Source organism: Bemisia tabaci, chromosome 3 (assembly GCF_918797505.1).
Source record: "Bemisia tabaci chromosome 3, PGI_BMITA_v3".
Classification (NCBI taxonomy): domain Eukaryota; kingdom Metazoa; phylum Arthropoda; class Insecta; order Hemiptera; family Aleyrodidae; genus Bemisia; species Bemisia tabaci.
The window spans coordinates 31373091-31389507 of record NC_092795.1 but is presented as its reverse complement, the minus strand read 5'-3'; the positions used below and the strand labels follow the sequence as shown (position 1 = coordinate 31389507).

The 16417-nt window shown below is 37.6% G+C and overlaps 2 protein-coding genes across 5 annotated transcripts in view; one reads left to right on the top strand and one right to left on the bottom strand.

Moving 5' to 3' along the window:
• The window catches only part of LOC109043860 (uncharacterized), a 27611-nt gene extending 12467 nt beyond the window's left edge, over positions 1–15144 (top strand). For 2 of the 3 annotated variants that reach the window (XM_019061191.2, XM_019061192.2), the window contains 4 exons: positions 527–618; positions 1576–1752; positions 12515–12606; positions 13892–15144. In XM_019061191.2, coding sequence (XP_018916736.2) covers positions 527–618; positions 1576–1752; positions 12515–12606; positions 13892–14308 — 778 coding nt within the window. In that variant the 3' untranslated portion in view covers positions 14309–15144. The remainder of the gene's footprint in view (positions 1–526; positions 619–1575; positions 1753–12514; positions 12607–13891) is intronic. The other variant, XM_019061195.2, reaches the window with a different exon arrangement.
• The window catches only part of LOC109043858 (bifunctional 3'-5' exonuclease/ATP-dependent helicase WRN), a 40798-nt gene extending 24381 nt beyond the window's left edge, over positions 1–16417 (bottom strand). Inside the window, exon 1 of one of the 2 annotated variants that reach the window (XM_072298161.1) lies at positions 14359–16417. In XM_072298161.1, coding sequence (XP_072154262.1) covers positions 14359–14365 — 7 coding nt within the window. In that variant the 5' untranslated portion in view covers positions 14366–16417. Of the gene's footprint in view, positions 1–2643; positions 2813–14358 lie in introns of those variants that run through there. The other variant, XM_019061189.2, reaches the window with a different exon arrangement.

Sequence of the window (16417 nt, the reverse complement as noted above, 5' to 3'; positions counted from 1 at the left end):
TATTTTGCAATAAGGAACTACTATATCTGGCTCATTTGGAAACGACGAATGAGCCTCTCTTTTCCTACGTAGATGGATATTTTTAAAGATGAGTAAGCAATTATAGTTCCTAATTGTAAATGTGGTCCATCTGGACTGTATTTCGCAATTGGGAACTTTTCCAGGTCACTTTAGAAACAACGTATCTGCTATTGATTTTCGTATGCAGATAAGTGTATTCGTCAGAAATTGTGGTTCCGAAATGAAAACTGAAGTCCAACTGAGGCATCGCACAAACGTACCGGGTTTGACAGAAACGCACCAAGTTTCATTTTGAAGAGAAAAATAAGTCGGGAGTAGTTTTGAATTCAACTGGTTGTTAATTTTCCTGTTGTCGGATTCAAAATTAAGGAAATATGTTGTAAACGTGGAAATCGCCGTTACGCTTGGTCCTTAACATTGTTTTTCACGGAAAAATACAACTTCAAACCTCCTTTTCCTTAGTTAAAACTTTAGTTTTATCACTGAAATTATTTTTTTCTTTCAGTATCGACTTCCACACCCTTCCGAAACCAACGAATTTGGCCAATTCAGCAGTGCTAAAAATGCTCCAAGAAGAAAACAGTCAAAACCGTAAAGGTAACTGATATTAAATTACATTTCCTTACAGTATCATACGCAACTTTCTTGTGTGACGCAGGATCTACTTTCGTATCTGCTGCTAACGATGAAAGCTTTCGATCAACTTTACAGCGAACACGAGCTCCTTACAATAAGTAATGAAATAGGGTGGAAAAAGAATAACTTGCACTGAAAAAAAAAATTCTCGGCGTTTTTACCACGGTAGGTTGGTACCTTTACCATTTCACTTTTTTTACCAATTATTGGTAATTTTACCAAGACAGACTGGTAAGCTTACCTAAAAACCGGTATTTTTACTGTTTTTTTTTCAGGTAAGAATACCACTTTTATTGGTAATCAATTCCCGGTAACTTTGCCATTTTATCTCGGTAATTTTACTACAGTCGATAAAAAATATTGGCGTCTTTACCAAGGTCCAGTAAAATTACCGAGAAAGTTCATTAATTTTACCGAGATTCTCGGTAAAAGTACCAATTCCATGAATGGTAATTTTACCGAGAAAAAACTGGGATCAAATAGAACCCTGAATTCTTGGTAATTTTACCCTTTTCTTAGTAAATACACCGAGATTTTTTTTCAGTGTGCAGCCATTTTGAGATAAAAGTTGTGCGTAAGTTGGCCCGATGAATAGCAATATAGATCGCGAGTTTTGGAACTCCGCAGCTCTGGGCCGGAGTTGAACGAGCTAGTTCTTTCATGCGCAGAGAAGTGTTATTGGACATCTTTAAATCGCACAAAACTCACCTTCATTAATGCATTTACATCAATCAATCTCTTATTTCTCTTTTTCTTTGTGGCTTTCATTAGTTTTTTTTTTCTTTTAGCTGCTTTGCAACTAATACGGAGAGCGAGTGCTTATTGCTTTTCAGTTTTTTACCCTAGAATCGTAGCTCTCCGCAATACGCTTGCATAAAATTTCGGCTAAAAAACTAACGCTTACTGTCCAAAACACAGGCTGCTTGCACAAATATTTCGCTTACGACGCATTCAACGAACGAGACCTGAAGCGGCTGAGAAGAAAACCGAGTCAACACATAAAATGGTTACCCAAAAACCCTGCAACCCTTCATGAAACCTTGACCTCTCACCAGTACTTGTGGACTTCCGTTGATGCTGTTTCAACTCGGAAAGGTACTCCCAGAGTGGCACTCCTTCAGTGGCGTGGCGTGTATGATCGATTATCGATATTTCCCCATTTGAAGGTACGCTGAAAAATCGATTATTAAGGTGTTCGTTGCGAACACCCTGTATATCGAAATTTTTCCATAGGTTTAAATGGCAGATCAATCGATATATCGCAAAGCACACCACGCCACTGCACTCCTTTTGCATGGTTTTGCAAAAAAGTTCATCAACCTAGAAACTATTGTTCTCATTTCTTATGATATTCAATCGACTAATCCACCAAAAATGCATTAAAATGATAATTTGGAATGACATAAGAAGAAAAAAGAGACAAGGGAGGAGGCCGAAGACATCTGTTCTAAATATAAGCCGCGTTTTAGAAAACCCGTCATTGACCTGTCCCTGCGCAAAGAACTTTTCGGAAGGGGCGAAAAGAAAAGAATAAAATGGAAACTATGGTTTACGCCCGTTTAGGTGGGGAATGATTTCTGATAGATCCAAAAATGAATGAACGAATGAATGGATGGAGAGGAGAAATTCATTTTTTCAACAACTGCGCGGTAACTGAAGAAATACCCGATGAAATTTGAGAATTGTTTTTCTTGAAATATTGACGGAATGAAGAAATAAACAATCTCATAGGCTGAATTCATCTCTGGACTTCATAAACTTACCGACGTGTGAGTAAATTAATGAGATACGGGATTTTTAAATGTAAATTTTCCTCATTATCGATGCATCATTTGCGTAGATTTATTAGTTCTAAATTAAGTTGAAAATAGGTACACGCCGCTACTGAATAGACCAACAAACATAAGGGAACAATATTATTCTGGCAATAGAAATTCTTACGAATTAGATATTAAAACAACGTGCGGCAATAAGAATCGCACTTACTTCCTATAATCGAAATATTTGGAAATCTCTGCGATGAGAAAGCAACTGTAACTAGTAGAATCATCCATGGCGCCGATCTCACTGGAGACATTATGAAACTAAATAACTACACGGAGGACCTGATGAACTACGAAGCATTAATAATTTTAATGCTTTGATTTTATCAGCAACTTAGTTTGAACGCTTAAAAACACCATTCAGCGAAGTGGTGAGTTTACAAGTTAGTAACACCATTTTCTTCCATTTAAATCCAAAAAAAATATCGATTCAAAGTGAGGCAGGCTGCCTCACCAAAGAACGATTATTTCACATACATTTAAACGGAGGAAACACAGTGTTGCCAACTAGTGAGAATCGCTAGATATGACTATTGATTTGCACAGGGGCGCCATAGAGTTTTTTGATCGAGCTCGACAAAAGTTTTGGGGGTCATAAACTATCCACACATTGCTGTGGTGCGGTAAGCAAAATATTCGTGACTGCAACAAACTGATAATAACTATGCATTCAAAACTAACGCAAAAACTAATAATGCATTCAATATTGCGTATAAAATTCTGTGAAAATGTCCAGAGAAATATTTTTGCGTTATGCAAAAAATTCAGGATCTATCACGAGAAATTCGGCAACATATGAACTGATCAAATAACATTCGCCTGCGGTGCGAAAGCAAGTGCCATAATAACGATGTGACGCGCGACGCGACGCGTCCAAGATAGGTGAAAACGCCGCGCCGATAGGCAACTACTCGTGCTGAATGGATGTCCTTGTTACATAAGTTCACAATTGAAGGCGCACTGTCTTTCTCTTCACAGGCAAGTGGCTAAGTCTCCGAGCAGAATAAAGGGAAGTGATTTTGATCCAAATCTTTTATTATTCCCCTCTTGCTCACATTTTAGATGACGTTGACGAGAGTCAACCGAACTTTGTTGAACGTTGCCCAATTTCCTCTCTTGCGTTATCTTTTCACAAGAAAACCAAGCAACATTCTACTTTAAAATCTTCTGAATACGTTCTTTATGATCTAGAAGAAATCCATTAGAGATTCTGTTATACTGCTCAATATTCTTGTAAACAAATAATAAAAGAGGGTATAGGACAGGCAGCGTATAATGCAGTTGGATTAGTGTTGGTTGAATCAAACCGATGGACTACTAGACTACGTGCAACTTTAAGCTTTCTGATGCATGTTTCCTGATCAAAATTTCTCGTAGAATACGATTTGCTCAGCGAAAATTACTGACATTAACACATATCAAAGATATTTGACGAATTTTGATCGAACCTCCCGCCCATGGAAAAACAAAAGTCTACGTGAAACAAATTGCGCACTAAACGTTACCGTAACAGTTTCTGCGGTATGAAAATATGGCAAGCTCAGTCTCGGTGCTTCGGCTCAGATGGTGCACGTTGGTAACGCTTTGAACAACACGAGGCGGGGAAGGAACATTGCTCGATTAAGGAGGCTGCCAAAACCTTTGTAGTACACGATTTGATTCAAGTAGATTTTTGTTTTTCTTGTGAGCGGGGAACTCAAAATCCCCGTGACCAATGTTAACTATAAAAGCGTTGTTATCTTATAGTTGGAAGTTGATTTCGGTAATATTTGTTTCGCGAATGGTGTTCTACGTGAAATTTTGGCTGGAAGACATGTGTTAGAATGCTTTAATGCGCAACTTGTCAACTGGTTCATTAATCGACTACGGGCCCGGGGTAAAGTATCAAAAATCCTGATTTTTTAAATTTTATATAAAATGTAGAAATTTCGAGTGAATGAAAAAGTTGTCTCGGGTTTTTATACTAGACCCTCAGGACCAAACGTTTGCAAATTTTCAGATAATTAAGTTGATTTTTTACTTTCATGGCAGCAAATTTCAGAAAAAACTGCTACCACCGCCTCGGGTCTCCTCGACTTGCAAAACTGCGGTTATGAGGAGATTTGCATAAGGGCAGGAAACTTCTTATGGAAGATGCCACTGGAGCAACATGCCGAATGGCCGTCAAATATTACAAAGAGTGGAAAATTATTAATAAACTGCACTTGCTCTGGTCAAGTGCGGGTCGCAGCTATTATGATGCAAAACGCCCACGAATACTGAGCCGCACAGTGGATCGAGTCAATAGCAGCGGTCGAACATGACATTTTTGACTAAAACTGCAAATTTTGATGTTTATTTCGTCATATTTTAAATTTTAAAAAATGCTTCTGTAAGAACATTTCACGAGGAAACTAACGGAATCACTTTTAGAACCTCAAAGTTTTGTATAAACGCAGTAACGCACTGAAAAAAAATTCTCGGGGTTTTAACCACGGTCCGTTGGTACCTTTACCATCTCACTTTTTTACCAATTATTGGTAATTTTACCAAGACAGACTGGTAAGCTTACCTAAAAACCGGTATTTTTCCTGTTTTTTTCCAGGTAAGAATACCACTTTTATTGGTAATCAATTCCCGTTAACTTTGCCATTTTATCTCGGTAATTCTACCACAATCGATAGAAAATATTGGCATTTTTACCAAGGTCCAGTAAAATTACCGAGAAAGTTCAATAATTTTACCGAGATTTCTCGGTAAAATTACCAATTCCATAAATGGTAATTTTACTAAGAAGAAACTGGGATCAAATAGAACCCCGAATTCTTGGTAATTTTACCCTAAATTGGTACCGTGATTTTTTCTTCACTGCGAGGCGTTTAAAGTTTCAAATTTTGTCCGACCTCTCCTATTGACTCGATCCACTGTGAGCCGTAGGCCGTGCTCCCAACATTCTCGGCCTTAACGCCGCACCTCATTTTGAAGGCTCTCTCTATGATCGCTCAACTGTCCACCTCCACCGAGTTTCCAACCTAGACCATCAGGCTAATTTTAACGAGGACGAAAAACGGGGATGAGGCAAACTTGATCGCATTAATTTCGCTCCCGTTAAAAATTCGGTCATTTGTAAAGCACGGCGAGAACATTCCTTAGATTTCAATATCTCCTGATTGGTCGAGGTTCTTGATAGTAAAAGTTTCCCAACTTTCCTCTGACTTTTTAAAGAAATCGAATGACAATTTACAAGACATTTTTAACGCTACATCCTTTGAAGCAGAAAATGTGGGATTTTAAGAATTAGGGGGCAAAACCGCTCTTTATGACCCCACTCTTACTGAGACGGTGGTTAAGAAAACGACCACAGAAAAAGAATTTTTCGATTTATAAATTTCCTTTCTCAAGCGCTTTTCTTATTCATTTATTTATCTATTGATTTATTTTAAGGTTTTATTTTGGACAGTAAAGGATAACACGAATTAATGTTGACAGTTAGGAGGGAATTAGGGAAAACTTAAAATTGTAGCGTAAAGATCAAGTATCAACTGTCAAATAAAATTTCCATTCCTCATTACATTTCTGACTTTTCAGGAATTAGTCACCCTATTCCACTCACTGAAACCGATAATCATAAATAAGATGAAAAAATTCATTTTGCAGCTAGATCGATCATTGTATTTTGCCGAGATTGTGCAAGACTTGCACTGCGTTGAATGAAAGAAAGTTCCTCCTTGGAGTAAAAGAATTATAAGAATTGGACATTTTTAATTGGAAAGCTTTCTAAATTTTGGAAGATTTGTGGGACATTTCAGACTTTTAACCTCATTCCTTGGGCAAGTTTTGCCACCGTCATCCAAGCTGATCAGACGCCACGATTTTGGGTAGAATTTTAGAGCACCTGCGAGAAAAGATGCGACTTGACAGTGGTTTATATTCTACGGAATAGATTACTTTTTGTAAGTTGGGAAATTCAGTAGTGAAGGGTAGTTTTTTTTCCTGTTTCTATTTATCCACTGGCTGATTAAGATCCTGCATGCAATGGCTTGCATGCGAGTGCTTCATTTTTATTTTTTGCCTCGTTTTGGAGAAACAGGTTCAGCTTACACATAGGCTTTGCTTTTTCAGCATTTTTTCCCCTAGCAGATTTTTTCCACTTACACTGAAAAAAAAGTTTGGTCATGTGAAACGAACGTTCAGTGTTCCATATCATCCCAAGTATTCGGCTTGTCAAACTGAACTTTTGGTTCGCGTAACCGAACTCGGTACATACGACCGGACTTAGTTCGTCAGTTCATTTTACCGTCGAGTTCGGTTACATGGCCCGAAAGTTCGGTTTGACAAGCCAAAATAGTTAGGATGATATGGAATACCGAAATTTTTATTTCAGTGTACACAGGTCTCAAAATTATTACTGAGAAGGTACATCATGTAGCGTTGATGTGATACGGACTCAGTAAAAACCCCCTTTTTGACATGCATGTTAAACTTTTGTAAACTATTCTTCCATACAAATATGTGAAGCCCTGTCAAACCAAAAGTTGTCTTGAATTGGATTCGTCAATTAGTACTCATTCCTGTTTTTTCTCTGTTTATTTATTCTTAATTTTTTTACAGCGCGTTATTATCTTCAATAGACCTTTTTCATAATGGGAAATCAAGATTTTTCCTGATTTTTGACTGCTAAATCCTGATTTCATGATTTTTTCCGAATCCTGATCAAATCCTGATTTTTTGCGGGGAAAAATTAACGGACGGATGACGGAAAATTAACGGAAAATAAGCGGACGGCCGACTTTTCTCAAATCCTGATTTTACGACCGAATTTTCCTCAAATCCTGATGAAATCGGGATTAAATCCTGATTGACCTCAAATCCTGATGGAATCGGGAGATCCTGATGCTAGACACCAACACTCTGCTTACATGCGTTGTTAAAAAAGAAGAAGAGGGAAAAAAAACCGATGGTGCTCTCTTTGCTCGATTCTCTTCTTCTCCGGTTTTCCTACTGCCAAAAATTAACTTCGGAATCCGAAATGGTGTCAGGGAATGGGAGAAAACCAAGCGAACTTGGTGAAATAATCATCCAGCCCATTTACATACAATGTAAGCGTGTAATGAGCCCGAATAATTAATTGTTCAAACCAGAAGACATCGATTCGGATTTGATTCAAATGAATCTAAAAAGAAGCGGGGCACAGATGACCTCCGGAGCCAATTGGAGTTAACTTCATTAGCTCGAGGGACAAATTTAGTTGATACGCCGAAGCAAGAGATTTCCGCGAGGTGGGGGATGCGAAATCCAAGAAAGAAATCGAGGCTCACGAGTAGGAGAGAGATATATGTGCTCGGGGAAGGGAGAGGCGGGGTTGGACGGAAAAAGAGCATAGAATCTATTCAGTTGTGAGTGCACACCTAATTAAACCCGTAAGTTGATAAAAATTGAAGAGCACACGATTATTTATAGAACTCGTTGCAGAGAAGCAATATTTTCCATGAGAAGTTGGCCGGCACATCATTAAAAAGACACAACTTCTAGTCTAGGTGTATATCGCGCAGTTTTATCGCTAACGCAGGCTTGGCCCCGTTAACGTTCCGGCGTTCCTTACGACCGATCCGCGAAAGTGCTACTTGTCGCCCGAAAAAATAACTCTGAGGTAATAAACAACATATTGAAAAACTGCTTTTTGACGTCTCATCCCTTGCTGCTGCCATCATGAACGGCATTCGATTCATTGATGAGCATTGGATGAAGAGATAAGCTTACAAAGCTGGTGATGCTTTTAGATTATGCTTTTTTTCTTTCTCAATGATAGTGATAATTTATTCCTCTCTGGCGCATACAAGATTAAAATCAAGTTATTATGAGTGAACGGTGTTTTGAAAGGAAGACTTGCTCTTTAAGCCACATTATTGATTATTTAATTTAATAAAAAGGGACAAATTTAACGCAAGAACATGAATTTGAGAAACTCAACAGTGATAGAGAAGTATAGTAAGGGTCAGAACTTGGAATTCGTTTTCTCGGATGGACTTTATTGATAACACAGTTAAAATTTTTGTAACGCAACTCATGAATGAAAAGAAGACGTTCTGGAACCGTCGGTTCAAAGGTGCGGTTTCAAAAAAAAAAAAATAAATAAATAATAAAATAAAAAAATAAATAGATAAATAAATAAATAAATAAATAAATAAATAAAATAAATAAATAAATAAATAAACCTTCGCCAGAGAGGTAAACCGTTTGATCCGACTGGTCGAATGCAAGATTTCGCGTCAGCATACTTCCAGCTTTGTTTCAAGGTTTACAAAATAGATTCGTCAGGAAGAAACAGCTGAAATGTATCTCTAGGCGTGGGTAATCAATCCGTGTATTGCCAAACATTTAAAGGAAAACCGTTAATTGGAGAAAAAAAAAAAAAAAAAATTGCTTGAAACCTCAATGTTTGTTAGCTTCTGGTCAGTGACAAGGATTCGCCTAAAGAGTTGATTCGGATATGTTTGATGTGTCCACCGCGTTTTACATTAAATTTTGATGAGGGAAAAAATGCTATAGCGCTTGATTCTTCATTCTGTTTAGTGGTTCATAATATAGACGTCTCTTCAACTTTAATGGCTACGATGAAAAAATTAACGAAACTAGTGCCACTCAAGTATAAAAACGTTGGGATGTAGAATGAACACGCTTCAGATAGCAATCATTTCAATAACAGACCAGTAGACATCAAGGTCTGCAGAAGAAAATATCGTCTGATGAATTATCTTCAAAATCTTACGTAGAAATGAATCATACAATGAGAATTTCGAAAATCAACTCCGGACCGAGATATGGACTGCATATTTGAAGGAAGAACCACAATTTCTGGTTCATAGATAAAAACACCTATCTGCATAGGGAAACTAATGACACGTATCGTCGTTCTCCCCGCGAAAGGACGTAACTACATTTCATTGTTGCTTAAATTCCCCTCGCATATTACTTTTAAAGCAAGAGAATCGCGGGTATATTTAACTGAAAATTTCGAGGATTCTTTTTCGATTCCGTGCAAAAATCAGAAAAATTTTAGACACAAATTGCACATGTACATTACAGTAAAAAATTGAATTTTTTAGCCAGTTTTGCAACCTCGGAATGGAGTTACGTCCCTTCATCCGGGAACGTCGATATGTTGTTTCTAAAATGAGGCGGAGATTGTAGTTCCTTATTGCAAAATATGGTCCATATTGGGAACATTTTGAAAAAAGATCAAATGGAAGTTACAGTATACAAATGACGTCACTTGTATTTTTGCCGTTCCGTCGCGATGCTAGTTGTAAATACTGACAGGTTGTTCAGGAGGTGATTTTCAGACTTCCCGTTGTGCGATTCGTTTTCGTCGTGAAAACTGCCGTGCTGAGGAAAAACGCCGTATGAACACACGAGAGTTGCCAAATTTCCCTTGATAAAACATGTATTTTTGACAACATTCACGCATATTTTTCCTTGAAATTTTCAGATATTTCAGATCAAATTGCGTATGAAGTTGTTTGAAAATTTGTGAATATAACATTCACAATTTTCCCGGTGATTTCGGTTTTTATCGGAGGAAACTTGGCAACGCCTGAAGGCTCATACGGCGTTCTTCCTTAACACGGCAGAAAACATCTTGCGTCGAATTTTAATTCATATCTTGTCTTGAGGCCGTAATGTCGACGTTCAGCAGATCGAGACCCCCTCGGAGTGGAAAATCTTTTGTCGAGCGAAAATTCCTTGTTGCGGCGACTACATCACCTGTCATCGAGTCAAAAATGTAGGGAAAGCCTCGAGGCAAACCCGTGTAGTTGGAAGTTCCTCAAGTTTAGGGCTTGTTAGGCGATGAGATTGGACGGTACCGAAGATACATTGAAAGTGTGGGTGGGAAGTGGCGGTTTATGAACCGACATTTTCTCTCCGATGACACGAGCGTGACGTGATGAGATGGACGACATTGATAGGGACCTTGGGATTGGAAGAGGGCTATAACGGGAAGACATCACACGGGGGGATTTAAAGTTGAGCCGTTCTGCGAGATTTTCGGATAGATTCGAGAGGCTCTGTGCCCGCACGCGTTGACTTTTATCGCCGGCAAAACTGCTCCCGAATTTGGACCGATCCGGTGACGACTTGCAGAATTCCAGGTGAGATGATTTCACTGTCCCAAATTTAATCGATAGATCTCAAAACAAAGAGAATTAATATAAATACAAAACAGGGTGCCTGGCAATTTTTAAAAATAAATTTCCTCACATTTCCCTGACAAAAACGGCAAAAACCCGAGAAATTTCAGATCCCTGACAGACGCAAAAAATAATTCTCTCACATTTCCCTGACAAAACGGAAAAATGTTCCTAATTTTATGACACGGTTATGTGTAAGTAAGATTTTTTTCATGTTTTAGGAATATTAATGTAATAAATACGGACAAATATTTGGTGCCTGAACTTATGCGAGATATTTTTGCCTAATTTTTAAAACTTAAAAAGAAATTAGCAGATATTCTGGTAGAAATTTTTGTAGGAATCTCCGTGAGAGTAATATTCGCGAAACATTTTCCGAAAAATTCGTGTTTTTCGATTTCCCTGCTCGAAAATCGCTTGCAAAATAAAATTCCCTGCCATGCCAAATATTTGCGGATTCCCTGACGTTTTCCCTGAATTCCCTGACGCAAACAACAATTTCCAGGCATTTTCCGGTTTTCTAGGTTTTCCCGGTCGCTAGATCCCTTGCAAAATAACTACAAATATACAATTAATAAAACATATGTTTTTTCCAGTCCCCAAACAAATCACTCACGTTTTCAGTTATAAAAATCTACTTAAAATATTTGAAAAACCCAGAAAAAAATATAGGTACTGATTATTTTCAAGTATTGGATTCCGAAGCTTTATTTTAAGGCATTTACTCACAAAGAGGTACAGAATTTCAATGAGGGTAATTCACTTTTCGGCAATTAAATAGTAAGCGGTGAAAACCGTTAAAAGTCCACCTTTGAAATAATAGAGACAAGCCATGTTTTTTGGAATTCTGCAGGGACAGCTTCCCAGTATAGAATTTGCTCTTTGCCCCTACAATACTTGTTCTTTTCCAAGATAACTGTGGGGGGGGGGGGGGGGCCCCGCTGCGCGGTCCAACCTTTCGACGCGCCTCACGCGTTATGCGTTACTCTTATGATTTCATGTGTCGTATGTTATGTAATCATGTTTTCAGATGTTTCATATATTTTCGACATATTCTTATTGGGACCTACATACGTGCTACATAGCGACGGTGAAACTACCAAACCACGTATCTCGGTTTGCGACGTCGCAGACTTCCTGTCATACTTTATTTTTTTAATTAAAAACTACGTAACATCTAGTCTTGAAAATTTCTGTGATTTTTCCTCTTTGTGCGGAGAAAATTCTGTGAAAATTTCAAGGAATGATATTGATTTGGTGGACTTCAAAAAAATAAAATGCGAGCGTAGATTTTTAAACACCGCAAACGAGATACGTGGTTTGGTAGTTTCACCGTCGATAGGTACCTCGTAGTTCATATTAAGGAAACAGAAAATTATGGAATGGCGTGACTCTTTAATCTACCTAATATTAGTATACGTGGAATGAAAATGCAATCAATTCATTCCGAGCCCCCCCCCCCCTCCTCCCTCGGGTGGATTGATTGCATTTGGATTCCACGCGTGCGCGTACGCATTTTGCGCCCTCAAAGTTTCTTTTTATTGAGCCCATATGAAATGATTTGAAGAACTGTGCAAGCGAAAGGAAACTTGTACTGGAGTTTTAATTCTGATAACGTTAAAAAAATATTGGAGAGTAAATGAGTAATTGTCTCATCTTGTTGCGACCTATAATCCTGGAGAGAAATGACCCAGAAGAGGGCACTGAGGGAGGTGCATACTGGTACTGCGCAATTTTGAAATCTGACGAGAGGAATTGATGCACCTAATTAAGCATAAATTGAAAATAGGTGAATAATTCAAATATTAAGATTTTCCAACCACTTCAAGATCCTAACCAAAAAACTTTATTTTTGATATTTTTCAGGACTGAAACAAGTGACTTGGCCGCCACCACCGATCGAAACCTACTACTACCCTGAACAGACTCCAGAAGTCAACACACCTTCCTTCCAACAGGTTAGTGCAGTGCATACAAAAATACTTCAATAGGCATCCCTTCTCTATTTATTGAGAACTACTAGTGTTGTAGAGCGTACTTAGCTTGCTGCACTATAGTTTTTCTCACTTTAATGGCAGTTATGTTAAAAGTACCTAATGACACAATTGGGATAATTTTGCAAAAAAAAGAGAAAAAAAGAGAAAAAAAAGTGGTAGTGGTGGTGGTAGAATTTGTTTAGGAAAAAAGGAACACTTATAATGTAACTGTGTATCATGCCCCCTTCCTGTAAAAATGCGAGATATGCGATATACACAATAAAGTCAGGTAAATGAAGGGAAAAAGAAATATAAATGAGATAACTAAACTACCATGCTTAGGTAAAACACCAAAGGCCTTAAGGCTTTGCTTTGATGAAGTACGAATTTGTTGGAAAGTTGAGCGTATTTTCCTTCCAATTTTTCAGACAATTTTGTTCGCACTTCAATCTAGAGTATCTGAGAATTTCCAAGAAAAATAGGTATGACTTTTCTTCAAAATACATTTTTCACCAGAGGAAATTTTGCAACATTTGAATGTTCATACGGCATTACTCTTTAACGCGGCAGTAAACTACAGCTCAAAGGGGTGAATTTTGCATCATAGGACAGAGCACGCTCGATCAAAGCTTCGGTTCGTATATCGGCGGTTAAAGTGCTATAAATCGCGTATCTTAATTGCGGCGTTTCAAACCTTCCGCTCTTATTTAATTTACTTAGCTTGTTTTGGAAGTAAATCAGCTTTCCAAAAAGTAGGCAATTTATAACTAAAAATATTTTATAAACTTTTGTTAAAATATATATAAAAATAGGTTACAGTTATCAGTGGCATAGCCAGAGGGAGATTTACAGCATCTGGAAGTCTCATTTGAGCTGAAAGAATTGACCATTTTAAATGCCCTCACTTGAGAATGAGGGAAATCAAAGGAAAAATGATGAAACCATGAGTACGAATCGATTCAAATCAATTTTGCAAAAAAAAAATAATTTCGCCCGTTGAATCAGAGTAAAAAATCAATAGAGAGTTTTTGGTTGATACACCTATTTTACAATCGAAGCGATTAGTGTCTCTCCAACTCTATCGTTCAATGAGAAGTTAGAAAATACAGTCCCGCACTGGTTATCTAATCATGATGATCTTCACAGACTGATTTAAAAGTTCCTACAGGACTATTTTCAGGGTGAGATGTGAGGTCCAGTGAATGATGATGTTAGAAACAGAGTTAAAAAAAGTTGCGTTCCTAATACTGCTTCATCTATGTTTCAGAGTACAGACTCCTCCGCACATGACAGGTCTGCAAACCTAAGGATAGTTCCACAACCAACAGACTTCAAAAAATCCAGTAACTTTGAACAACCACCTTCCACAATCCAACTGAGGTCATCATTACCTGTTCGACAGGCACCATCACCAGTGTTCTCATCTCAACCAGCTACGGCAAGCATTCAAGGCGGCGCAAGGATGAGAGGTGATACCAAATGGCCACCAGAACCATACAAACAACAGGCTGCTGCTGAGAATGCCTTGAGAGAGGCAATCGCAAAAGGACCTGCATGTCGACCAAGAAAAGTCCAAAAAGATTATACGTCTTTCTTCGCACAACATGCTCTTAATAGCACATACCCTGGCTACAGGGCACCTCCTGGGACGCAACACCAGCATACGGATGAATCTAATTTTTAACTTTACAAATCATTCAATGAGCGTTGATAACGAACTGTAAATTAGCTTACCTGCCATTCTGATGAACGCCAACTTTGGAGAAAAATGCTGCTTGACAAGATGTAATAGAAGGATAGTGGCTAATGTCAGATTCTAAGTTGGAAGTAGCATGACCATCGATTCATCATTCGAGAGATTCACTAGATGATAATCATAACTAAATTTACTTTAGCAAAAAATCAAACCTCTTCCGATAGTGCTCAAGCGTCTGAAGTTTTGGGAAATTTCGTTCGACATAAAATTCAAAATTCACTCACTAAAAGTAACTAAAGATCTGTAAACGCACGCTTCTGTTATTATTTGCCATTGTTATTGTTAGGTTAGAATTTCGCCGCTCCCTGATTGGCGAGAATTTGGCGGGCTATTGTTGAGGCGCGTAGATCGGATGATTTTAAAATGACGGAGGTACATGCAAGCGAGCGTAAGCCAAGTTCCTCATGCGGTATGCTACTGGTGGTTAGTTGATAATTTTTCACTTTCACTCAAAATATGTACGTTCCTAGCTGTGTATCATTTGTTCCCAGTCTTTTCGATGATCTGATTTTCTGGATACACGGGGAGGAAAAAAAAACAAAAAACAAAAACAATAAACAAATAAAAAATACAGTATCCAAAAGTACTGACTGGCAATAAAACTAGTCAATAAAAACGCAATGATTACTTACTAATTGTTGATGTGAAACTTTTGTTAATAATGTAAAGCTTTGTGATATGCATGAATATAATTTTTTTTATATATGTATCTTTATTTTATAATTTTGAAATAATATGAATAAAATGCTTCATGAATATTTAAATACTTGGTATACCTAATTTAAAGATATACTTAGGTATCTTTTCAGTGCAACTCACTATCTTGACACTGCTGGATCAGTTGAGGCGATCGAAGTTAATGTGACTTTATTAGCATTTCAACATTGCTAGTTTGACGAACGACATTATTATCTCTATCCGGAAATTCAGAGGGCTCAAAATTCACACTTGGTGGGTGAGCCAATAATTTAAACGTCCACTCCCCTGGTCTCAGTTGAAACGAATTAGATTAAATATGAATATTAAAAAAATTAATCAGCAGAGTCTAGCTTTAACCTGAAATTACAATTAGGACTACTTTAAATTTTAATGGTATAATTCAACGAAGATTATTAAGCTGAAATCCTCCTTTAAAACTATATATCTTTGACTTTTTCTTTCCATTTTCTTTTTAGACTTTTCGACAATGGAACTGCAGGAACGCTTATGTTGTTTGCATTATTCTGAAATCTCTCTCTCTCTCTCAACGAAAACAGAAAAATGTTAAGTTTTCATGAAATAAAGATTAGTAGTTTTCCATTAAAAAATAAAGTCTTATAGTAGGTCTGCGACACTTGAAACCGTGACATCGTTCCTGCAGTTTAACTGCCGATATTTCCCTAATTCTATTTTGCGATTTAACATTTTGCAGCTGTTGAAAATGAACGAGTAAGCTTGAGAGAAATACTCTGCAGGAGTAAATTTTTCATTGTAAAACCAACAAGTAACTATCCTAGTGGTGAAGTAATTTTTTTAATCATAATATTTTGACTTCGGGATGTGAAAAACTAATTACTGATTGTTCAATCTACGGGTTAATTAATGTAGTTGATAGACAAAGCGATATACAAAGAAGATGACGGGAAAAATGCAGCAACCCTAAAGGTTGACGGGTGGCTGTTGTTGACTATTCAAGGGGGAAAATAATGGACTAACTATAGGGTCTTTCGTGGGTTGCTATTAGTTAGTTTCTTATTATTGCCTCCTTCGTACGTAGCAACCATCCACTTCCAACGATAGAATCACTCCATATGCTCTTTGTCTATCACTTTCTCTGTCAATTTCAATAAACAGCCCGCTATTTCACCCAGGTTACAGTTTTAGTATCATTTCTAAAGTGTCTTCACGTTTTATTTACGAGTAAACATGGTTTAATTTGATACTATTGGTTAAAAATCTCATGGTGAATGATGTTTTCTCCTTTTGTCATAGACTTCCAGCATCAATATGCTGATGGTCCGTCCTAAGCCATGAGCTTTACCCGGTAGTATGCATCTG